At 41.9% G+C, this 25923-nt stretch overlaps 1 protein-coding gene across 7 annotated transcripts in view; it reads right to left on the reverse strand.

Annotated features, from left to right (window-relative positions):
- Positions 1-548: 548 nt before the first annotated feature.
- The window catches only part of anks1ab (ankyrin repeat and sterile alpha motif domain containing 1Ab), a 35907-nt gene continuing 10532 nt past the window's right edge, over positions 549-25923 (reverse strand). The window contains exons 2-16 of one of the 7 annotated variants that reach the window (XR_006833256.1): positions 25063-25129; positions 18855-18970; positions 14077-14175; positions 13639-13785; positions 13100-13216; positions 12770-12943; positions 12316-12453; positions 12015-12086; positions 11842-11928; positions 11512-11649; positions 10553-10735; positions 8405-8503; positions 5469-5566; positions 4204-4647; positions 549-1604 (exon numbers count right to left, since the gene is read on the reverse strand). Coding sequence is in view for 6 of the 7 variants with exons in the window: in XM_046312041.1 (XP_046167997.1) it covers positions 4614-4647; positions 5469-5566; positions 8405-8503; positions 10553-10735; positions 11512-11649; positions 11842-11928; positions 12015-12086; positions 12316-12453; positions 12770-12943; positions 13100-13216; positions 13639-13785; positions 14077-14175; positions 18855-18970; positions 25063-25129 (1569 nt within the window). In the remaining variant the exon portion in view is untranslated. Of the gene's footprint in view, positions 1605-3232; positions 5567-8404; positions 8504-10552; positions 10736-11511; positions 11650-11841; positions 11929-12014; positions 12087-12315; positions 12454-12769; positions 12944-13099; positions 13217-13638; positions 13786-14076; positions 14176-18854; positions 18971-25062; positions 25130-25923 lie in introns of those variants that run through there. The other 6 variants (XM_046312041.1, XM_046312042.1, XM_046312043.1 and 3 more) reach the window with 6 other exon arrangements.

Genomic DNA, 25923 nt, shown 5'->3' on the forward strand with positions numbered 1-25923 from the left:
ACATTCCAGTTTTCGAACTCGGAAACATGGCTGCATGGGATTGCTGGCTGCTGGATTTCTCTTAATGCGACTCTGTGTAGCCAATGGCAATGCCGCTTTAGGTATAATGACAGTTCCAACACCGCCAAAACAACCGCTATGCGGATGTTGGCTAAAGCGGATCTGATTGAATAGAGCTCTTAGTTATTGCTTGCTTTTCTAAAATCAACCAACTTTTCCAGCAGACATTCCAGCTAAGATAGACAAGCCAGCTGCTCTACCTTGATTAATAGCCTTAAATGGCTTTTTGGTAACTAGTTATGAGGTTGGGAGATTAGGCTAGCCAAAGCCAACTTCATGATGTTGCTAATTGGCTAGTAGTATTACAGAAAAAAAATACTTATTATTTTAAATAATGTTTTTAACAGGACACATCTTAAAGGGCACATGCCCCTGTACTCCCTATGGCCATGATACCTCTATTGTGACCCCCACCCCAACAAAGTTGCCCATCCCTGGCCTAGTGCATCAACCGTTCTGAAATTCACTCCATACTGTGGTATGTCAGTCTTTGAGGATCATAGCATCTGCTGGTGTTCATCCCTTTCTATACTATGTACTTACTGGTAAGTGATTTAAACCTACAATACCATATTAAGATTTCACACTAAATACAGATACTGCAGCCTGTAAAAGCTACATGTGTAGAAGCTTCTTGCTTTTACAAGGGTTTGTAAGTTGCATTTTCTTCCTAATTTTAAATAGTTGTCCCTCCATTGAATAATATATTTCATCCTCTTACTACATCAGTTAGCCATATAAAAATAGTGTATTTTAAAAATGCATCAGTTTATTTCCATCACATGTTTTGTTCCAAATGACTTTGCTAGTGAGGGAGTATGACTTTTGCATGCATACATCTATCTCCTCTGCCAGTCCCTGGGCTTGTCTTAGTGACAAAGAGATGCAATTAGCTCTCATATAATATATTGTCTGGCAGTACCTTCAAACTCCCATGCAAGTAAGATGACCTAAGACACAATCAAATACCTTAAGAATTAGATGTTCCATTGTACTATTTAATTTCAGGTATATATTGCTTTACATTTTTAAACATTATCATTGACAAACTATACTTTGCCCACAAATACATGGGCATAGCATTATTATGCTGGTACGGTAGTTCTAAATTTGATTAACGTACTCTTGTTGTCTCTTCTTGATCCTGGTATTAACAACATGTTCATCTCAAATATACCTGAATCAATAACAATTGTCATTAATGGCCCATCATTAATTGTCTATATTCTGTATATTACTGTAAAGGAAGTCAGATGTGGAGGTAAAGACAGTCAGTGTGAGGCCAGGGAGGATATTTGACCTTTCAGACTGACCTTCTCACCCAGTGGACAGACAGCTAAGTGTAAGGTTATAATTTCTCTGTTACTTGGTATTCAGGAGATGTGGTAGAAGGCAGCAGACCTTATCAAACAGTCCCTCATAGACCCGCTGAATGTATCCCTGTTGGTCTCTCTGGCTCTAGTCTACACACACGCAGACGCTCACATTGGCTGCTCCACTTCAACTCATAGCTTGGTGTCCGGAAACTTGAACGCTGGAGTGAGCTACACAAGGAAAACACTGGTGTTAAAAAACAGAAGCATCCACAGCCAAATCATGCCCCCACAATAGTGTCTGCTTGAAATAGCCTCTGCTCTTTAAAAACTTAAGGCTTTTATATGCACCCAAACCAAAACAGGTAGAATGTATTTGCATGATTTCAACACATAACAGGGAGGAACATACTTAGTGCAAGAGAAATGACAATGCTGGACAATGTAAATGAGATGAGGTGCTATATTTGTGAAACAAAGAAAAAAGTCAAACAAAACAGCAAATTATAAGATAAAACAAAACAGACACTGCTGTTACAGACACCTCAATGGGTCATCAGCAGACCAAACGCACATACTGCCACATGCATCAGTACTGTAACAGTCAGAACAGGACAGATTGATGATGAGTCACAGCTACAGTACCGCACAGAGACTAGCATGTCTTAACAGTCATTCTCCAGTCAGCCATCCTGTATTAACCAGGTGTCGTTTGGAGAGAGGCGAAACATAACATCTCCTGCAGCAGGAGACACAGAATGAGGACAGCAGCTAGAGACAGAACAACCCATCTTTCCACGAGGACACAAACACAAGGCTACACAGCACACAGAATAGGTTGAGCAAAACACAAACAGATAGAGCCAACAGACACACTACATGACCAAAAGTATGTGGACACCTTGTTGAACATCTCTTTCCAAAATCATGGGCATTAATATGGATTTGGTTTCCTCGTTGCTGCTATAACAGCCCCCACTCTTCTGGGAAAGATTTCCACTAGATGTTAGAACATTGCTGTGGAGACCATTCAGCCACAAGAGCATTAATGAGGTTGGGCAAGGATTTTGGCCGATTAGGCCTGGCTCGCAGTCGCCGTTCCAATTCACCACAAAGGTGTTCGATGGGGTTGAGGTCAGGACTCTGTGCAGGCCAGTCAAGTTCTTCCGCACCGACAAACCATTTGTGTATGGACCTCGCTTTGTGAACGGGGGCATTGTGATGCTGAAGCAGGAAGGGGCCGTCCCCAAACTGTTGCCACAAAGTTGGAAGCACAGAATTTTCTAGAATGTCATTGGAGGCTGTAGCGTTAAGATTTCCCTTCACTGGAACTTGTAGCTCGAAATATGAAAAACAGCCCCAGACCATTATTCCTCCTCCACCAAACTTGACAATTGGCACTATGCATTCGGGCAGGTATCGTTCTCCTAGCATCCACCAAACCCAGATTATTTTGTCGGACTGCCAGATGGTGAAGCGTGATTCATCCCTCCAGAGAACGCGTTTCCACTGCTCCAGAGTCCAATGGCGACAAACTTTACACCACTCCAGCCAACGCTTGGTATTGCGCATGGTGATCTTAGGCTTGTGTGCAGCTGCTCGGCCATGGAAACCCATTTTGTGAAGCTCCTGGCGAACAGTTATTGTGCTGATGTTGCTTCCAGAGGCAGTTTGGAAGTCGGTAGTGAGAGTTGCAACCGAGGACAGATGATTTTTACATCTTATGCGTTTCAGCACTTGGCGGTCCCGTTCTGTGGGCTTGTGTGGCCTACCACCTCACGGCTGAGCCGTTGTTTCTCCTAGACGTTTCCACTTCACAATAACAACACTTACAGTTGACCGGGGAAACTCTGGCAGGGCAGAAATTTGACGAACTGACATGGTGGAAAGGTGGCATCCTACAGTGTGATGGTGCCACATTGAAAGTCACTGACCTCTTTAGTAAGGCCATTCTACTGCCAATGTTTGTCTATGGAGATTGCGTGGCTGTATGCTCAATTTTACACCTGTTAGTAACGGGTGTGGCTGAAATAGCCGAATCCACTAATTATAAGGGGTGTCCACATATTTTGTATATATAGTGTAGATAACTAGATCTGCGGTATAAATCCCTGTGAAAGGAAAAACAAGAATGCAGTTTCACAGATATTTTCAACCAAAAGCTATTTGCACAATGAAAGCATATCTAATTACATTTTGATCCCTCAAATGTAAAGTTCCATGAGTAAGCCTGAATCTTTGGCACTGTCGCTAATGTTTTTGTGACTAAGTTGTTTAAACATACTGTACCTCATGCTGAACCTATGTGCCATTGCATGGATTACAATCCATGTAATCTTGATAAGATGCAACATAAGGAGTCCAGCAACACAAATGTGCCTTGCCTCATAAATTGTCTAAAATTAAAACAATGTTATTAGGAATATCTTGCATCCTTCACCAGGAATTGGCAAATTCAATTATTGCCCTCAAATTCCTTGGAAATACCCAACCGTGACCTTCATGACCATGCTGTTTTGGTCATTTCTCATACATTTGCACTTAAATTATTTACTATGCCGATATTATTGTGGTCTTGCTTCCCTTGGTTTCTTTCACTAAATATATTCCAGGAAGCCCTGGTCTTAAAAGCATATCTTATTAAAGAAACCAACCATATCCATTTTAAAACAATACATTTTTTAAGGGATAGTGCCATGTTTTAACACAGTGTTCTCTGATGAGCCAAACAGTCTCTGTTGATTGTCTCTCTTGGTAATAAAATGACTGGTGAGGCACCATGCACACTGTGAAGCTACAGAGCATTATAGACAGTATTATCTGGACAAACCTGTACCATTACAACAACTTCCTTGCAGCTCAGCCAAAGTGTTCATGTGTTGTCAACTCAAAAGTACTGTTAGTCTTTTTAACCATGGAAGACGCATGTAGCAGTTAGCAGGTGTGGAGAGTGTGTGATGGTGGCAAGAGATGCTCAATTGACTACATTTAGATAAACTGATAGATGGCCAGATTGAAGTAATTAAGGCTACTGATCTTGGCAGATTGATGATGAAGTTGTCCTCCCATTTGTGTACAAGAAGAGCACACAGGAATTTGAGGTTCAGTTCTTGATCCATTTTGAATGGAAAGGGAAGATTCCTTGATGATCCATCAATGTATGATAAAAAAAAATGCGTAGAAAAAATAGTTTTTTTTTGTCTTTCATGCATCCCAGGTGATGTGTCTCCTCACAGCGCCTCACAGTGGTAGATGCCTGGCAAGACAGGACAAGCTACAGATAGGAAAAGAAAAATATTGAACTTGCCTTTAGCGAAAAACAAGTGAAATACAAAAATAAACATGGTATTAAAAAGACAAAATTGTTAATCCTTTTGGGAAGGGAGTAAACTGTTGTTTATGGCTGAGGAGGTTGTTTGGGACATGATATTGTTCTTTGTTCCACTCTATATGGGACCAAAACGGTAAGTTGATAATATCACAAGAATAGTACTCCTTTGGCGTTAGATAAAAAGAGGTACTTGTGAAGGATTGTTCTTTTCTTGTTCACATTGGCAGTACAGCCAATGCTTATCATGTTACTATCAGGTAAAAATTCAACAGATAGCTGAATAGAAAAAAAGTCATGCTTGTTTTGACCGAAGGGAGTCACTTGGAAAATAATGGCATGACAGGAAGAGAACAAAAATCCACAATGTCTTCAATGATGATAAACCTAATAGGGGGTGGATGCAAATGCAAGTAGTTGGGAGGAGGAGGAGGCAGATCGGTTGAGAGAGCAGGGCCATTGTAGGTTCAGTTCAGGTCCATCCACAAGTCAAGGGGCTCCATCAGTGGCTGCAGGAGGAGCAGGGTCTGCCAAGGGGTGAGGAACAGGAGAGAGCTGCAGGGATGTGTGATGTCAGAGCAGGGTGAGGTTTGTGTAGGGCAGGGCAAAGGAGAGGGGGCAGCCCTGAGGGATGCTACCATCACAGTGAGAAGGCACAGGGCTCGTGAGAGAGAGAGAGGGCGGTAGAGGTCAGGGGTCAAACTGGGTGCTAGTGCGAGGTGAGGATGGGGCAGGTGATCCAGTCTCAGAATATGGTGGTCTCGTACTTGGTGCTGACAGGGCGCTTGTTGGAGTCTCTCTGGTTGAAGAGCCAGGTGGTGCTGCCCAGGGACTGCATGTCTGTGTCCATCTCCAGAGGGTCAATCTGCCGGGGGAGGGGAGGGGGATGAGAGTTGCACACTCAAGTCCTCAGCACATGTGCAAGTGGATTAAAGGCACAGTCCAGTGATGCTAGAATCACAGACACCAGGGCTCAATCCACAACATATAGATGTCTGATAACAAAACAGGCTGCTGGAGACCTAACAGACCACACACACTCCCATCTGTCTCTTAGTCTTGGCTTCAAATAAAGTGAAAATGTGAAAACACCATAAGGATTCAAACATGCGCTCTTAAACAATAGGTTCACCAATAAAAAAAGTGTCTCTGTTAACACATGAACAGCCAGAAATCAACACTGATCATTACCAGGATAAACATCATATGTTATAGCTTTTCCTTTTAAAAAAATGTACTTTAATTAGTAGTCCTGTATGTCTGATTACACTAAACACCACTGATAAACCCCAAATAAAGTACATTGTGGCAATGCAAAGCTGAAATATACTACTGTCTACATATTCAGTACCAGTCAAAAGTTTGGACAAACCTACTCATTCAAGGGTTTTTCTTTATTTGTACAATTCTACATTATAGAACAATAGTGAATACATCCAAACTATGAAATAGCACATATGGAATCATGTAGTTACTAAAAAAGTGTTCAATCAAAATACATTTTATATTTCAGATTCTTCAAAGTAGCCACCCTTTGCACACTCTTGGCATTTTCTCAACCAGCTTCATGAGGTAGTCACCTGGAATGCATTTCAATTAACAGGTGTACCTTGTTAAAAGTTCATTTATGGAATTTATTTCCTTCTTAATGTGTTTGAGACTATTAGTTGTTTTGTGACAAGGTAGGGGTGGTATACAGAAGATAGCCCTATTTGGTAAAAGACCAAGTCCATATTATGGCAAGAACAGCTCAAGTAAGCGAAGAGAAACGACAGTCTATCGTGAATTTAAGACATGAAGGTCAGTCAATCTGGGAAATTTCAAGAACATTGAAATATTCTTCAAGTGCAGTCGCAAAAACCATCAAGCACTATGATGAAACTGGCTCCCATGAGGACCGCCACAGGAAAGGAAGACCCAGAGTTACCTCTGCTGCAGATGATAAGTTCATTAGAGTTAACTGCACCTCAGATTGCAGTCCAAATAAATGCTTCACACAGTTCAAGTAACAGACACATCTCAACATCCACTGTTAGAGACTGCGTGAATCAGACTTTCATTGTTGAATTGCTGCAAAGAAACAACTACTAAAGGACACCAATAAGAAGGAGAAACTTTCTTCGGCCAAGAAACACGAGCAATGGACATTAGACCAGTGGAAATCTGTCCTCTGGTCCGATAAATCTAAATTTGAGATTTTTGGTTCCAACCGCCATGTCTTTGCGAGACAAGGAGTAGGTGAACGGATGCTCTCCGTATGTGTGATTTGCACCGTGAAGCATGGAGGAGGAGGTGTGATGGTATGGGGATGCTTTGCTGATGACACACTTAACCAGCATGGCTACCACAGCATTCTGCAGGGATACGCCATCCCATCTGGTTTGCGCTTAGTGGGACTATCATTTGTTTTTCAGCAGGACAATGATCCAACACACCTCCAGGCTGTGTAAGGGCTATTTGACCAAGAAGGAGAGTGATGGAGTGCTGCATCAGATGACCTGGCCTCCACTATCACCCGACCTCAACCCAATTGAGATGGTTTGGGATGAGTTGGACTGCAGAGTGAAGAAAAAGTGCTCAGCATATGTGGAAACTCCTGAAAAGCATTCCCGGTGAATCTGGTTGAGAGAATGTCATCAAAGCTGTCATCAAGGCAACGGGTGGCTACTTTGAAGAATTAAAAAAAAATATACAGTGGGGCAAAAACGTATTTAGTCAGCCACCAATTGTGCAAGTTCTCCCACTTAAAAATATGAGAGAGGCCTGTAATTTTCATCATAGGTACACTTCAACTATGCCAGACAAAATGAGGGGGAAAAAAACAGAAAATCACATTGTAGGATTTTCAATGAATTTATTTGCAAATTATGGTGGAAAATAAGTATTTGGTCACCTACAAACAAGCAAGATTTCTGGCTCTCTACAATGTGATTTTCTGGATTTTTTATCTCATTTTGTCTGTCATAGTTGAAGTGTAACTATGATGAAAATTACAGGCCTCTCATCTTTTTAAGTGGGAGAACTTGCACAATTGGTGGCTGACTAAATTATTTTTTGCCCCATTGTATATATTTTGATTTGTTTAACACTTTTTGGGGTACTACATGATTTCATATGTATTATTTGATTGTTCTGATGTCTTCACTATTATTCTCCAATGTAGAAAACAGTAAAAAAATTAAACACCATTTAAAGAGTAGGTTTGTCCAAACTTTTGGCTGATACTGTATATAAATTATAGCTGTCCAATACCAGATTCATCTGAATCCAAAAGCTGAGTAATATTGCAGGATTAAGACTAAATAGGCCACCTCAAGCATCTTCCTATTTGTACTTATCACACCACTATGCAATTAAAACACTAGATCATTAGCAGCACAACTGTTAAGCCATAAATCATTTGTAGCTGGTTAAGTCAAATCTAAGCTATAGCCTAATTATCCTCAGGAAACAATTCATGAGAAAGAACTGCTTATCTTAAAAAAGCTCAAATGGAATGACTATGAGAAAATAGAGAATGTGACAGAAATTCAGTGTAGGCTAAGTCAAATCAAAAGGGCAAATATTCTGTAGCTACATGAAGTGCCTGGAAAAAAAACAAAAGATGGACATGGAATGACAAGAGAGAGAGAGAGTTAGAGGTATGTCAGGTAGGTTAGCAGATGGATGATGAAGGATAGCGGAAAGGAGGAGAGAGCAGGACCTGGACTCCAGGGCTAACAGAGTGCAACGGGAGGAAGGAGGGGCGGTGGGTAGTACACGTGTGACAGTAACAGCAGCGGCATTCTAGCGGAGGGGCACCCTGGGAAACAAGAGGATCAAGAAGAGAAGAGCAAAGAAATGTTAAACAGGGAAATAGAAGGACAGAGCATGTATAATGGCACTGCACTGACCATAGCGGTGCAAGATATCCTGTAAAGAGTGCATCATCTAGGTTGTTTATCACATCCTATTTTGTGTAGACAAATAATGTTGTGAAGATTGAACTCTGAAACATTGTTTTATACTAGACAGCAGCTGGCATAGCAGGGATTTATCTCATCTGCCAACTAGACTGGACTGTACTAGCCAGGTTCCCTTCAGTGTCTAGGCACAGCCAGTACAGTACATGATATACAGTGCAGTGTTTAGGACTAGTAATTTAACCCCATTTTGCAGTAGATTGGTGGTAGTTAAACTAAATTCAAATATTGGTAGTGTTTCAGTAGTTACATTTACATTTAAGTCATTTAGCAGACGCTCTTATCCAGAGCGACTTACAAATAGTTAATTACATTTTTGTCATGTAGCGGTGTAGCTAACTACTGGAACTACTCACTACTTTTCTTGCTAAAATAACAGTTTCTCACTTAAAATAAAATATTCTTATTTGAAACAGTTTTTGTGTTTAATATGCTAAATTACACATTCTGTTAACATCAGAGCTGTTCTTTTAATTTGTAGTCTATGACATTTCAGATGTAGATATGATAATGTATCACAAAGCAGTTTTGATGTCGTCAACTACTGTTTCAAAGTTACTTTAGTTAAGTAAACCAATTAGCTTTAGTGCATCTCAACTTTTTCCAATGTGAAGTAATTGGTAGCAAGGTAAATTATATTTTCAGAGTAGCTTCCCCAACACTGACAGTGTTCAGCTGCACAGTGATTTATGCCATAATGTACATGGGACAAAAAGAGTGCACACCTGGCAAGAGTGAAATCATTTCGGAAAAAAGGAAAGGTCATCTCACAATTGTGAAATCATTGTCTACATTAACAGCTGCAAATTTAGTTTTCGGGTTTTAGATGTTCCTAAAATTCCACTGCCTAAAACTCATACCACCAACTTGTGCATTATGCTGCTTACTGATTACCTCATATATCATACCCAGGGGTGCAACTTTGGTTTTAGAAGTGGGGGGGACATAATGTTGTTGTTTTTTTTGTGTTTTTTTATCCAGACGGATAAACACTCTAAACACCCTACCCGACCACCCGGAAGCATCCGTATTGTCCCAAAACACACCGTTGCCTCGTTTTGTATCACATTCCAATGATAAAACTGGGGGGGACAAAGCGCAATTTCATAATGTGGGTGGTACATTTCTCCCCCGTCCCCAGTGAAAGTTGCGCCTCTGATTATACCTTATATGTACCTATATCTTAAACCTCATATATTATACCTCATATATTGTTCCTCATAATATCTTCTGTTTGTAGTAGATAATAAAGTACAGTGATTTGTGTGGACGCATAAACATGTTGAGCCGTGTGCATACATGGTCCAGACGGTGCAGCTTTACCAGGTGACAGTGATCACTGAGTGTTCATTATTCTGGGGCCTGAAAGGTTAATACATCCATACATGGCCTGAGGCATACGTAAACATTTACGTAACACTCTCAATCAATATACATGGAAACAGAGGAGGGGCCTGGCGACCAGCAGAGAGACACAGCTCTCCTTCTCTCTCTTTACTCCCATAGGAAATTATATCCTGCCTGTAAGCAAAAAAAACAAGACTATTCATTCATCATGGTTCTTATATTGTATGGCTGCAGGAAAATCTACTCCGATCTGAGTGACTCAGAGTCGTGGAGACGAGATTGGTAGCAAAATAATGACTCATCACTTTCATCGCTCTTCAAGTCTTCCTTTGTGTATAACAGGGTGATCAGTGGTTTAAACTCCGAAGGAACACTCTGTGAGTCATCTGATCGTGCATATTTCTGCATACACACATACACATCTACACATACATACTGAATATACAGAAACACAGTATGTATATACACATAATGCACGTACAGAAACACACATGTTGTGCTACGAGTGAGATTTGTGTTTGTGCTCAGTGTGTGGTACTCACTGTTGATCTCCTCATGCTGCTCCATTGCTGTGATGTAGGCCGGCTGGATTTGGTCTCAATGACCTCTGACCCCAGAGATGGTGGGGGGACTGGGACATACTGCCTGGCTTTGGTCTGGAGAGCCAGCTGATAGGCCACCTCAAAGGCCTGACCCAGCGTCAGGATGATCTCATAGGTCTGGGTCTGTACCGAGGGAGGGAGGGAGGGAGTAAAGAATGAACAGACGGTTGCAGTAGTGACTGACAGCTACTTTGAATGAGGCACTCTGAATGAGGTACTAATTACAATAAATCAGCATTTTTGTCATTGAGATGCCATTCATAGCAGGAGCACTATGTTAATCAAGGATGCAATTAGACAATCGAGATGTAGCTTTGTATCGTGTGCCAGGCCTTTTTGAAACATGGCTTTAAAAGTGACTAATCAAGATATGAAGTTATTTGCATGACAGCAGGTGCATTACTTTAATCAATACATTAAGGCAATTTAATTCATCAAGATATGAAGTTGCATGCGGTTTTGTCAGCAGGTTGCCAAACTCCAATAAACCTTTTGCTATCAAACTTTTTATGATATTACTGTATATGGCATTTATAGTTAAATTAATAATAGTCAGAGTACTTTAGAAAGATTTTAAGGTGGGAAATGGGTGATTGTATTTTAGCATAGATATGTAGAATCTTAATTTGAGCCAGTTTACTACAGTAGGAAAATAATCCTGCAGCAACAGAAAATGTTAATTATTATGTGGATTATAATGAATGGAATTTTTTTGTAGGGGTTGATACATTTTACATTCGGGCAACTTAAGCATTTTAAAACCATTCCTGCTGTGCAGGACAATTCTCAGCAACAAAAAAGTGATCTTATTAAGATCCTACATCTGTAGTCTTATGGAGTGATAATAATGTATGGAGTGATTGAAGGGTTTGGGGTGGTGTCATCATCCTGTTCCTCACCACTTCTACAGTGCTGAAGACATGGCAGAAGTGGTGGCCACTTTTATTGTCCTTGGTGATGTAGGCGAAGGTACAGAGTTCCTCAGGGTCCTGGGCCGCACAGGAGATGTTCCTGATCTCATGCTCGGCTACTATGGTCTGGTGAGAGGACAGAAGAACAGGATGGAACTGAGCAGCAACAGGAACAACAACATCGACCAGAAACAACAGACTTCATCGGCACCAACAGTGCTATCTTTATTTTAGGGGAATCAGTATGAGAGAGCAAAGTAGGGAAATGATGCTGCTGACATCATCATGCATCTCTCATTGCCTGCAGGCTCCCAGTACCTTAGTGGCTGCGTCGATAAACTTGACCCCTTTATAGGTGATGGAAAGGATGACAACAGGACCCTTTCTTGAATGGTCCTTCGACTTCTAGAAGTAGAAAGAAAATGGCAAGGGGTTATATATCAATATGGAGTGCTAGAAAAGAGTGATTGAATATTGATGACATCACGTACCCTAATTTTGGCACAGGCTTCTTGAGTTGACTCAATCCCCCGTAGATCCCTGATAATCATTGATCCTAAATACTGGAAAAGAAGCAACAAAAAAGGTTATCATCTCTGAACTATCAATTTCTGACACATCAAGCAATGATCAATATTGGATAGCTGGTGAATATATGTAGAATCTTAATTTGTGCCAGTTTGCTACAGTAGGAAAATAATCCTGCAGCAACAGAAAATGTTAATTATTATGTGGATTATAATGAATGGTGACTTCTCTTCAGGGGGCATAATGACTGTAGACATGACTTACACTGGCCTCATACCCACAGGACTCTAAGATGAGTTTCTCAGGCTGGTGATGCCAAGCGGACACTGTAGCGTATGTGGCAGACTGGCTAGGCGGCCGAAGGGTCAAACTGGGTTCCCTATGTCTGTCACTCTGTCTGTCCTAGAAAGACACATACAGTAGAGATGGATTGATTCTGTAGTGTACAGGGATGCTTATGGCATACAATTTTGTCACAAAATATTACTGGATAATAAAACTACAAATATGCTGTAACACTTGACTGATCAATATATATTTAATACAAGCATAGAATGACCCAATAATCTGTTAAACACATAACAGCTTCGGTTTCAGATCACCCCAGCAGCAGCTTCCTCTCTTTATGACATGATTATCCCAAGCATACCACAGAGACACATATTTCAGTCACTTTATGAGCTACAGGTAAAGACAGCGTTTTGTCAGGAGAACTAACATGAGAGCGTGGTCTCTCGCTGTAGGAGCGCAGGGACACACTGCAGTCCTGGTCCATGGCTCTCCTCCTCCTGCCTGCCTCTCCCAGGGGCAGGAGCATGTCCATGGAGCGACTGGTGGACGGGTCCATCTGACTCAGAGCAGAGGTCCCTGTCTGGGACAACAAGTCCTGAAACTGACACATACAGATTGATTGATCAGATTGATGACGTGGGCGTGGAAGATTTCAAACAAAATAGTAACTCAATACATATTTCAATTAGGTATTAGAATGTTATGTAGTGTCATACAGGTGAAATGATTGTTAAAATGTGACAAGGCTCTAACTAACCCTGATCTGTGAGAGACGGTGAGAGATCTGTGATTTGGTCGGGGCCTCCTCATAGGGCCGCTCTGCCAGAGACGCTATGATCCTCTTCCTGTGGCCCAGAACGCCGATTTTCAACACCTACAGAGACCGGCACAGATGGGACACAATGGTGACTAGACTGTACTAAGGCCTGTGTGCATATGAACACTAATACTGACAAAAACAAATATGAATGGAAATACACCACAGGTGGTTGGTGGGCCTTAATTGGGGAGGACGGGCTCGTGGTAATGGCTGGAGTGGAATTAGTGGAATGGTATCAAATACATGGTTTGCATGTGTTTAATGCCATTCCATTTACGTTCCAGCCATTATTATGAGCCGTCCTCCCCTCAGCAGCCTCCAATGAAATACATAGTTGGACACCCATGCCGGCACACAACAGGTAGACAGAACGGACTCCTCAATTATTCAGCTCAAATCTGTTTTCCTTAAGCTCAGTACAGCACTGTCTCCTCCCTGAGGCACTCTATAATTCACTAACAAAACATTGGCCTCACGTTGACAATCTCCAATTCCCATAGGTTCTTCACACAGTCCAAGGTACGGTAGCCGCTAGACAGGAAGTTAGGCAGGTACTCCTGCAGACCTAGCACATCCAACCAGGTGGAGAGAGAGGTGCTGCCATCACAGCCCAGGGCCTTCACCTATAGGCAGGGGCAGAAAATAGATCAAAATACATTTAAATAAAAGCAGGATTTCACAATTCCCTTCAGGATATTCCAACCATAACCAATGTCAATGGGCTTTTTCATGTGATCTCTTTTGCCGTAGCTACAGGCAAGATCCAAGCTACGTTACAATAGTGGTCATTCTGTCATGATTGATAATACTATGCACAAATGTAGATAAATCCAATGCACACTCCTTGATGTTCTTAGATGAAAGCTCATCCAGGTAAAAGGTTGCAGGCGGTGCCCTAGACTGATGATAACTACCTTGGGCAAGCTGCGTGCTGCGTGGAGGATCTTCTTTCTGTGTCCAGGGTCAGTGATTCCCATATCTCTAAGGTCCAAGTCCTCCATCACGTTACTGCCCTACACATGCACCAACGCACGCAGTACACACACACGCACACACACAAGTTAATCACACATACCGCAGACACTTATGCATAAACACATATAATCACTTAAGCTAACTATTAACGTAGACATTACAACATCTCCTACACTCCAGGTCTATATTCGTGGCCAAGCATGACTCTAACACCATCATTAAGTTTGCTGACGACACAACAGTGGTAGGCCTGATCACCAACAAAGATGAGCCTCTAGGGAGGAGGTCAGAGACTTAGCAGGGTGGTGCCAGGACAACAACCTCTCCCTCAATGTGATCAAGACAAAGTTGCTGATCGTGGACTGCAGGAAAAGGGGGGCCGAACATGCCCCCATTCACATCGACGGAGCTGTAGTGGAGCGGGTTGAGAGTTTCTTGGTGTCCACATCACCAACAAACTATCATGGTCCAAACACACCAAGCCAGACGTGAAGAGGGGACGACAACGGTTTTTCCCACTCAGGAGACTGAAAAGATTTAGCATGGGTCTCCAGATGCTCAAAAAGTTCTACACCATCGAGAGCATCCTCAACTGGTTGCATCATGCCTGCTATGGAAACTGCTCGGCATTTGACCATAAGGTGCTACAGAGGGTAGTACGTATGGCCCAGTACATCACTATATAATAGGCGGTGTCAGAGGAAAGCCCTAAAAATCTTCAAAGACTCCAGTCACCCAAGTCATAGACTGTTTTCTCTGCTACCGCAAGGCAAGCGGTACCTGAGAGCCAAGTCTATGTCCAAAACGCTCCTTAACAGCTTCTACCCCCAAGCCATAAGACTGCTGAACAATTAATCAAATGGCCACCCACACTATTTACATTGACCCCCCCAACCCCCCACCCTTGTTATTACACTGCGGCTGCTATCTGTTTTTTAGTAACTTTTTTATTTCATACATTTTTTATTGAACATTTATTTAACTAGGGAAGTCAGTTATTTACAATGACGGCCTACCAAAAGGCAAAAGGCCTCCTGCGGGGACATGGGCTGGGTTTAAAAATGAATTAAATATCAATATAGGAGAAAACACACATCACGACAAGAGAGACAACACAACACTACACAAAGAGAAACCTAAGACAACAACATAGCATGGCAGCAACATATAACAACACATCATGGTAGCAACACAACATGGCAGCAGCACAACATGGTAGAAGCACAAAACAGGGTACAAACATTATTGGGCACAGACAACAGCACAAAGGGCAAGAAGGTAGAGACAACAATACATTGCGCACTTTACCCCCACCAACATGTACAATTTACCTCGACAACCTATACCCCTGCACATTGACCAGTAACCGGTACCTCCTGTATATAGCCTCGTTATAGTTATTTTATTGTGTTACTTTTTATTTTATATTTTAATTTACTAAAACTTTTTTTTCCTTCTTTCTATTGTGTTATTGACTGTATGTTTGTTTATTTCATGTGTAACTCTGTGTTGTTGTTTGTGTCACACTGCTTTGCTTTATCTTGGTCAGGTCGCAGTTGTAAATGATAACTTGTTCTCAACTGGCCTACCTGGTTAAATAACGGTGATATAATAAATAAAAATAAAAACTGCATTGTTGGTTAAGGGCTTGTAAGTAAGCATTTCATGGTAAGGTATACTACACCTGTTGTAGTTGGCGCATGTGACAAATATAATTTGATTTGATTTTGATTTATATGCACTCAATAATGCACACACACACACACACACACACACACACACACACACACACAGAGACACAGACATAAACACACACACGCGCATGCGCTTATTTATGTCCTCAGACAAACAGGAATGGCACGGTGAGAGGACATTGGAGTCAAATAAATTGTGCATGCCAAAGGTAATCAATCTATTCTAATGCAACACCACCAAGGGAAAAGCAATCAAAACTGCAGGAGCTTTTACTTCTGAGCTACAGTGTTGCATTGAGACAAATTACATTGGGCATGAGAATTATGTATCTGTGTGTTTGTATATGTGTGTGTGTAAAGTCATCTAAACATTTCCCATTTTCCTTTACACTAATGATTGACAACAATAGATGTTCACCATTTGTTTTACATAACTTTCCATAAGTGGCACATGCTTCGTCATCTAAATCAGCTTTATAGGGAGAAATAAAGATACAAGGAGATCCTTAAAAATGTGGAGCTCAGCATTTTCCCAGTGGACTGCTGCGGATAGATTTTTCCTGGCCAAGAATGTTAAAATGTAGCTAGTCTTTTCTAAATCTAGCCTCACTGCTCGTTTCTGGAGCACAATGCAGCAGTTACAGTAACACACGGATGATCACTAGAACAAGGATCCAAATAATGCAGTGTCTGACGTCAGGAATCGGCCAAAATAGATATTTCCAATAAATTGTTGGACGTTCCAGAAGGTCCAACTCTAGCTTGTCATTTATACTTAATCAGGAATATATGATGAAGTAATGAATAGCTATTTTTGTTGTTATTTATAAGTACCTATTACATAACTGTGACACATCAAATCAAATCAAATGTATTTATATAGCCCTTCGTACATCAGCTGATATCTCAAAGTGCTGTACAGAAACCCAGCCTAAAACCCCAAACAGCAAGCAATGCAGGTGTAGAAGCATGGTGGCTAGGAAAAACTCCCTAGAAAGGCCAAAACCCAGGAAGAAACCTAGAGAGGAACCAGGCTATGTGGGGTGGCCAGTCCTCTTCTGGCTGTGCCGGGTGGAGATTATAACAGAACATGGCCAAGATGTTCAAATGTTCATAAATGACCAGCATGGTCCAATAATAATAATAGATACAATCCCTGATCACAAAGGGGAAGGTTCCATGAAATGAGGAGGCACCAGAAAACCCATAAGGGTAGACCGAAGGTCTGAAGGGTAGACTAACTCTAACTTTCTCTGTTTTGAAAAATTTGATCTATGACGCTCTTGCCTTTGGGATCAGCAGGGAAACTCAGATTTCTCAACTGGGCTATACTCTAAAAGAGTGTATTTTATTTAATGAAGATGACAGCTTTGTCATCGCAGCTTTCAGGCCAGATGTTCACCGACTAATGTGCGTCTCCGGCACAGTCAGCATTACCTTTGCTCCTCTGGGCTTCATGACAATGTATTTATATGTGATTTGATTTCATCTACATTCATTTGATGATGGGGTTGAACAGTGTCTCACAGAGCCATCTCAACCACTCAATAGAAGTTATACCTGGCAAAACCCAGTATACTACTTCCCCTGATCTAGAGTCGGCCCACAAAGCAAATCAACAAATAAACAGAGCAGCACTGCAGTGATAACTCAATGAATCTGGCAGAAAGTTCAATGGGACACCATTCAACCTTTACAACATCTCTCTGACTGCTCTGACCTATTCAGACAGCAACCTCCAAGTCCTTGTAAGTATCTGAGGGGAATTTGTCCTGCAGAGAGCGAATCAATTATCTGGTTGGTACTCCTACTCCTCAGACATTAATGCAGAGATGAACATTAGCATCACAATGCTAATGACCCATGATCCTCATCCTATTATAACCATATTAACACGAACACCATTGGTACAATACTGGTTGGTACAATACACTCTATATCACTATGCTGACTATACCCAGTCGAAACACAGTATATTAGACTTCTCCCATTGGTTATGTAACCTCTCCAACAGGTGCAGTCCATTGCCCCTGGCCAAGCTCTCATCTGTGGCAAACTCATGTAAACAACAGTACTGAAGCAGCTGTGTCATCAGATTAGTTTGTGTTTGCTTTAAAGACCACGTTATTCACCATTTACAACATATTTCTCAAAGTTACCTAATCAGTGGAAATACCAGTGTTGTTTTGAACATTCATTGGCAAATGTTGTAACACACATCCGTGTGTTGTAACTTAAAAGGAACACGATTGCCTCTTAGTTTGACACAAAACACACAGTCATTTTAGCTGCAGCTAATCCATTTTATTAATACATAATTCCAGAGGCACAGCCTATTGAATCTGCCTATGCTTTCCAGAAACTACAGACATACAAGACTCAAGGGATGTCATAATGATGTTATTTTCTGGCTGAAGTGGCATAAGATAACCAGAAAAAAACATCAGTATACAACTTGACCATGACATCACAAAATATGTATGAAGTTTCTACAGCAAAAAACAAACATTCATGCCCTTAAAAAAAATACTTAAAAAAAAATATCTTATAGAATTGCCAGAAAGTAAAATCCATCCTGTGACCTCAACAGAGTGGTTTGTAGTATCTGCTGATGATTGGGTGAGCTATACTGTGTATGCTTTCTGGCCGAGCCAGCATGGAGGTCAAGGCTATAGAACATAAATCAGCCTGACAAGATAGGGGGGATGGTGGTGACTATGGGAATTTATTGTAAATGAGATGGAATGATTGGGGATGAAGGAAAAAAGTGAATAGGTTTTGTTGTGATTCGTCTTACCATTGGTGACCTCTTCTACGCTTCAAAGGGATTTACAGTAAATCTGTATAGGGTCATCTACTGTATAGCAAGGAGAGGTGAAGAGCAGCTATGGAAGAAAGAGAGAAACTGGGGGAGAGAGAATAAGGAACAGAAACTGAAATAGAAGAGGGGGAGATGGAAAGGAGGGAGAAAAGGAGATGGAAAGAGATGAATAGTGTAAAAGATCTTAGAAACGTTGACTCACCATGTAGCGTAGGTCGTCAAAGCCATTAAGCAGCAGCTTGCTCTCGTACTGCGGCAGCCCCACATGCTCCAGCCACTCTCCCACAGGCTGGTCCAGGGCTTTGCTGCAGGCCCCATCTGCCGAGAGAGGGAAGCGCTTCAGCAGGGAGAAGCCGTTCAGCCGGTAGCAGCGGCACTCCGAGGACGAGACATGACATTGCCACATCATCCTCGGCCAGCACAGCCGAGTGCAGGAGCACCAGCAGGGCAGAGGAGACAGGGTCCAGGTTGGGGGAGGGCGGCTCCCACAGGGCAGGAGGGGGCCCGGCTATTCTTACACTGGAGATATAGTGGTGGAACCTGCCCACCGTGGTATACTGTACACCCACTGTTGTTACAGTGAGTGTCAATGTCAGGCAAGGATGGAGGTAGAGGTGGATATGTAGATCTTTTTAATACTGATCACCACTTTCAATTAATTGAGCCAATCTGGCATCTTCTATCAAAATGTTTTGCTAATTACTGACATGGAAATTGCCAATGCCTCAAAATGTTTCATTTCCAGCACACTGTAATACGGAGCACTAAACAAAATAATTTTCCAGACCACACAAAGATGATACAGTATTACTGGATATCATATTCCACATGCTGTCTTTAAACCTGGTTAAACCATCATCAGCATCATCCTTTTTGAGATAATATTCCACAAGGGTATGGTAAACCACAGTAAGTTACAGCTCCTCTTTGTAGCATTTGGTCACCTCTGTCTCTGTCCCATGGCTTTATTGGACAACCTGTCTGAGAGCTCTGACGGTAGAACCGTGATAAGGTAAGGCTATTCGTGTAATCTGGATTATGGGATTCTCTCTAGGATTGTGTTTTTACTCCACAAACAGAATGAGAGTCCAATCTCATACACCAAAATTCAGGTTTCTCCTTTGGCTTCCGACTGTTGATGAAAAACTCCTGAAATAAAATCAGAATCCAATCACTAGCCGCTTGATAAAGCTCCAGCCGCCGGCATGCCTGCTAGCCCGAGGCTCTATGTCCTTGGTGTTCCCAGTGATCCTGGTGGAAAACCTGATGCTTCCCAACATATAGACTCCCCTCTGGAGGCTGGCTCATTCAGAGAAAGTTCTTATCATATCTCACACCAGTAAATCCAAGCTTAGCTCTAACAGAGCGCAGGTGAGCCTCTTGACTCTTGGCTGAGATCTCCACAGGACCACCTTGGTTCAGCCTGCCTCTTCCCTGTGTGATAAGCCCCCTCCACCCCACCTGGTTCTCCCCCACCGTGGGTACAGCTAGCTCCTGTGCTCAGGGCAGAGGTTTGCTGCATCCCCTGTCTGATGCATGCACTGTCACAAAGCAGCTGCTCTCGGCTCACACGCTCCCCTCACCGCTTCCCTCACAGGACATAACGTCCTGATGCTGGATACTCACGAGTCCAGAAAGCAGCCTCAACCGCGTCCTTCCCGCATCCACAACAGGCAGTCTTGATGCTCATCCCCCTTCCCATTCAGACAAATCCCTCAAGTTTTCTCTCTCTTCTGCTCTCTTTCTGGCTCTTTACCTCATTCCCTTATTCACATAGTCTCTAAGTCCACTGCAGGGCTGCCGTATGCTGCCTGATGGAGAAGGGTACTGCTCCACGTATCAGCTCTTCGTTCCTCCCCCTATCTCTCTCTGCCTCACACTCTTACTATATAAATCCCCCTCCCTCTCCCTTTACCTCATAGCCTCTCTCTCACTCCCTCTACCTCAGTCTCTCTCTTCCTCTACTCCAGTCTCTCTCTCCCTCTACCCCAGTCTCTCTCTCCCTCTACCTCACAGTCTCTCTCTCGCCCTCTCTCTCTCTCTTCCCACCATCTGCACTGATTAGAATTGCACAGAGGCACTCTGATCTTGCTAGTGCTGAAAAGACACCACCGTCAGAGGCAGGGAACAAGCACTAGGAGCCTCAAAATCACAGACCTCTCTGTATGGAATGGCTAGATATTTTAAAAAATATGTACGTTTCTCCCCTTCTACATGGGCAGTGATTTCAAAGCTCGGCTTCCCATTGCTTTACAAGGGACATTAAAATAAAGAAAATGTTCAAGCTTATTCACAGCTGTCCTTAATTCGTTTACATCTCGCTGTGATGATTGTGCGAGTGGTGCAGCACAAATCTCTTTCACACACACACATGCATATGCGCACACACACACACACACACACACACACACACACACACACACACACACACACACACACACACACACACACACACACACACACACACACACACACACACACACACACACACACACACACACACACACACACACACACACACACACACACACACACACACACACACACACACTGTTTAATGGACTGTCTCTCATAACGACTCTCAAGTCCCTTTCATTGGATACCCCCCGTGCTACAAGATGACAGGAGAAACATTACACTCTTAGAAAAAAAGGTACTATCTAGAACCATAGAGGGTTCATCTGCTGGTTCCAGGTAGAACCCTTTTGGTTCCATGTAGAACACTTTTCTATGGGGACAGCTGAAGAACTCTTTGGGAACCCTTTTTTTCTAAGAGTGTAACTCCTTTTGTTACGTCAGCACATATCACAGACTATTTTAGAATAGAACAGTTGATGCGTGAAGCTTACAGAAAACTGCAGGAATCAAATGTGTGAAATGCAACAGGATAATACAAATGGGCACACAGACTTCTATTGAAATAAAACCAAATAGGCATTTGCACCCACCTATGCAGGGCTGCTTACTGCGTCCATCACTGGTGTTATCTGGATACAGCTACAGGCACAGAGTAATTATGCAGGCTTTCAGTCTGCCTGTGAACACCTCACACATCCCATCCCCAGCCAGCTGGCCAGAGGAGGAGAAGTCATGGTTACAGAGGCAAAGTGAGGAGAGATCGATTTGAGCTCCTGCCGTAATTGGCCCGGCTGTAACGAAGTTGCTCTACCTTAATGAAGGTAAAGGTCAGGTCTTTGTGACCACGCATCCGAGATAAGCTCAAGAGCTAACACTCATAATTCATAATAAAGAACAGACAGCCCTTCTATTAGACATGCTTTGGGATAGAGAGAGAAAGGATGAATGCGCCCACTACTGTAAGTCGCTCTGGATAAGAACGTCTGCTAAATGACAAAAATGTATAATAATGTGAAAAGGAAAAGGAAGACAAATGAAGCAGACAGATAAGAGATGCACGTAAAAAGATGAATTGTGAAGATGATGTCATGTGCATGTGGGGGAGATAAGATGGTAATAAAGAAATGGGAAAGATTGGAGCAGACTCATTACGTTTCAGTCAGACCCCTCCCTCTTCCCCCAGAGCTTTACCGATGGCAGCTTCTTTAATATATCACTCAAACAAAGCCTGTTAAAGATACCAGCCCTCCCCACCCAATTACAGCCATTCATTTAGGACGACATCAGCTCCCAGGGACCAGCAGGGCCTAATTACTGAGTGATTGTTACTGTTAGGGGGAACTGGGTTACTACCTCAGCCCACTAAACGAGTCTTCACGTCCAGTTTGGGATAGTGGGCTTCCGAAGGGACCAAGAGAGGTACCTAGGTCTAAACTTGGCTCGGGGAAATATTTACGGAGAGTTAATGGCTCTGCTATCTAGATAAAGCACTGCCTCGTTATCAATGTGAGAGTAGCCCTAGCTCTGTCAACACATCCACAATGGCAACACTACCGAAAGGAACCGCAAAGCTAAATTCATTCACAGGAATGGAAGACGGACACTATATCTTTGAACGTCAGAGGAGTGGCAAACACATACTGAGCTGCAGGATGCCTCCTGTGTGTTGTTAGGAGAGCTCTCTCTCCCTCCCTGCTCACTGTTTAAGTCTACTCAATGCTCCTGTAACAGACAATTGAAACACTTTCAAACCACAAATGCAAACAGCACATCGTTTAAGCATTCGATAGGCAGGGATGTTTCAAGAGGCAAAATGGCACAGCAGTCACAAAAATATATATTATTTAGTTTAATTAGCACAGGTCATCCCTAGGAAATAGTATCTATGGAGAAAAAGGGATGAGAGGAATAGGGAGAGAGAGAGGGAGAGAGAGGGATGAAAGGGTTGGGGGATAATATAGCTCCTTTACAATGGTGGAATAATGTAGGGGAGAATAGTGACAATTTGGCTTCCCCCTCTCACACTCACTTTTTTTTCCTTTTCTTGATATCTTAATCCGGAAGGACACTTTCATTTTGTATCATTTAATTTTGTAGGAGAATACAATACCCTCATTATGCCTTTACCAAGAGGGCAAGTCAGTCAACACATTTTGGCTAAACGCAGGGCAGCAGCTAGCCTAGCGGTTAGAGCATTGGGAAAGTAACCGAAAGGTCGCTGGTTCAAATACCCGAGCTGTCGATGTGCCCTTGAGCATGGCACTTAACCCTACTTTGCTCCAGAGGTGCCGTACTACTACAGCTGACCCTGTAAAACAACACATTTCACTGCACCTATTTGGTTTATGTGACAATAAAACATATTTTGTTGAAAAACATTTTTTCATCTCCTCTCCATGTCAAATGACAGAGTAACAAGCAATCAGGTACAATCAGGTGATAAAATCAGCACAGCTATGAATCAGCTGAATCTGGGAGAGGCTCCTGCTGAGTCCTCTTTATGAAAAACTCAAAGTACTGAAATAGTATAGAAGCACCGTCTACATCAACAAACACATCAATTACCATACTTTCCAGCCACATTACATAGAGTACAATAACATCAGCTATAAAAAGAATAGTAAATGAGTGGTAGATGAAATTGGAATAAGAAAAATATATACTTTCAGCTGAAGGAGAGGAAACTCACAGTGAGTTTCATTAGTGAGTTTCATGACAGTGGTTATGACTAATCATAATATTCAATTATGCATCAAGGACCATATATGGACGTTATGACGGTGGCCTGTTCAGTGTAATGGACACACATTGTCAGAGGCTGTATGATGTCATGATGAAAAAGACCCTAGCACAGTCAGCCTGCAGTGTGGAACTATTACTGTAAATGAATAATACATATTAATAATACACATTACAACATTAAGCCAAAAGAGTGTCATTATCAATATGAGGTTGACCAAAAATCCTCATTGCACAATGACCATAATCCACTGAGGTAAATAGCTTTGTGGAATCACATTATAGAAAAGTTTCTAAGGGAGATTTAGAGATCCAGTGTACCATGTTGAGAATGTAATCTAAATAAACTGAGCATTTGTTAGTTGGCTTCTCACTGAGAGCCACCTGAAGGATAGACTCGGTGAATCAGAGAATAGATTCAGCCTCTGTTGAGACACAGCACAGGAAAAATGATAGTCACGTGAAGTTTGAATTTGATTTCTCTTAAAGTGGAAATACACTTCACACCACAAAACCCCATACAGATGACACAAGTTTCACGCAAAACAAATTACACCTTGAATTGTTATGATTAATGGGAAAAACAAATCTTCATATCTTTTATGTCTTATAATATGGTTGTTGGCTTCAGAGCCTGAGCCTGTACAGCATAGAAACAGTCTGCCTCTAACAAATCTGGTTAACCCTTTACCAGTGGTGTAAATTACTTAATTAAAAATACTTTAAAGTACTACTTAAGTAGTTTTTTGGGATATTTGTACTTCACTTTGCTATACATATTTTTGACAACTTTTACTTCACTACATTCCTAAAGAAAATAATGTACTTTTTACTCCATACATTTTCCCTGAACACCAAAAGTATAGGTTACATTTTGAATGCTTGGCAGGTCACTTATCAAGAGAACATCACTGGTCATCACTACTGCCTCTCATCTGGTGGAATCACTAAACACATGCTTAATTTGAAAATTATGTATGCGTGTTGTAGTGTGCCCCTGGTTATAAATAAAAATAAAATAAAATTGTGCCATCTGGTTGGATTAATGTAAGCAATTTTAAAAGATGTTTTTGATTACACATAATTTTGATACATGTGGTATATTTAAAATCAAATAGTATTTTACTGGGTGACTTTCACTTTTACTTGGGTCATTTTCTATTAAGGTATCTTTACATTTACTCAAGTATGACAATTGGGTACTATTTCCACCACTGCCCTTTACTTTAACGCTCTGTCATAAGGCCTACATAGAGCTGTCATAAGATGGCTTACTGTTTGTATGCAACCTTTACCTACATGTAGGTATTTACCTGTGGTGCGCTGCTGGTCATTGGATGACTCGATGCCTGCTCCAATCAGGTTCATGAGCTTCTCAATCTGTGGAAGAGGAGTGAAACATTAGGACAAACCAGATATGGTTACCCCCAGGTAATGATCATCAACATGTGCTCCTAAATCTTGTTTCTGTGCGTTTACAAACAGTATACATGGATCCTGACTAAGGAGAAGGGCAGCAGTGATGGATGAAGAGTAAAACAACAACGTGGTGGGTAGTGTTTTATTGGTCCTTCACACAGGGTGTCAGGGTGAATTGCAATTTAAAGCGATTGAACCATCAGTGTGCAGGGACAACCTGTAGGCCAAATTGCTTTAGATCTCTGCAAAATGACCTTTATAAGATTCAATAAGGCTCTCTGCCCCATCTCTGAATAGAAAGTGAAAACATGCAGTATACAGAGTAAAACAACAAGCCTGCGTGGAGGTTAACACAAAACAATCCAAGCACATCATGGGCCTAAAACATATGGCCTTAGAAAATAACTAATAAACATGTATCTTATGAAAGCAAAGTCAAGAAAATATTGCAGTAATATTGAACAGTTCAGCTCTGTCTGTTTGTGTGAGAACTGGTGTTGTGACATTCTCCAGTACCCTCTCCCCTTGGCAGACTGAGATTCTGGGAGGAGAACTTCACAGAGCAATGGAGGGAGCTTACTGTACTCTAACTGTTCAGGAGGTAGCTAATGCCATAATACAGTGCTATCCAGTGATTTAGCCAGCATATTCTACTATTATAAAAGCCTGCAAAGCTGAATCCGCTTTCACAAGTGACACTGGAGACATAGAAAGGGTTATTTGACATACGATTTAGTGTTTGAGAAGCACTATGC

Source organism: Oncorhynchus gorbuscha, linkage group LG18, assembly GCF_021184085.1.
Source record: "Oncorhynchus gorbuscha isolate QuinsamMale2020 ecotype Even-year linkage group LG18, OgorEven_v1.0, whole genome shotgun sequence".
In the NCBI taxonomy this organism is placed as follows: Eukaryota; Metazoa; Chordata; class Actinopteri; order Salmoniformes; family Salmonidae; genus Oncorhynchus; species Oncorhynchus gorbuscha.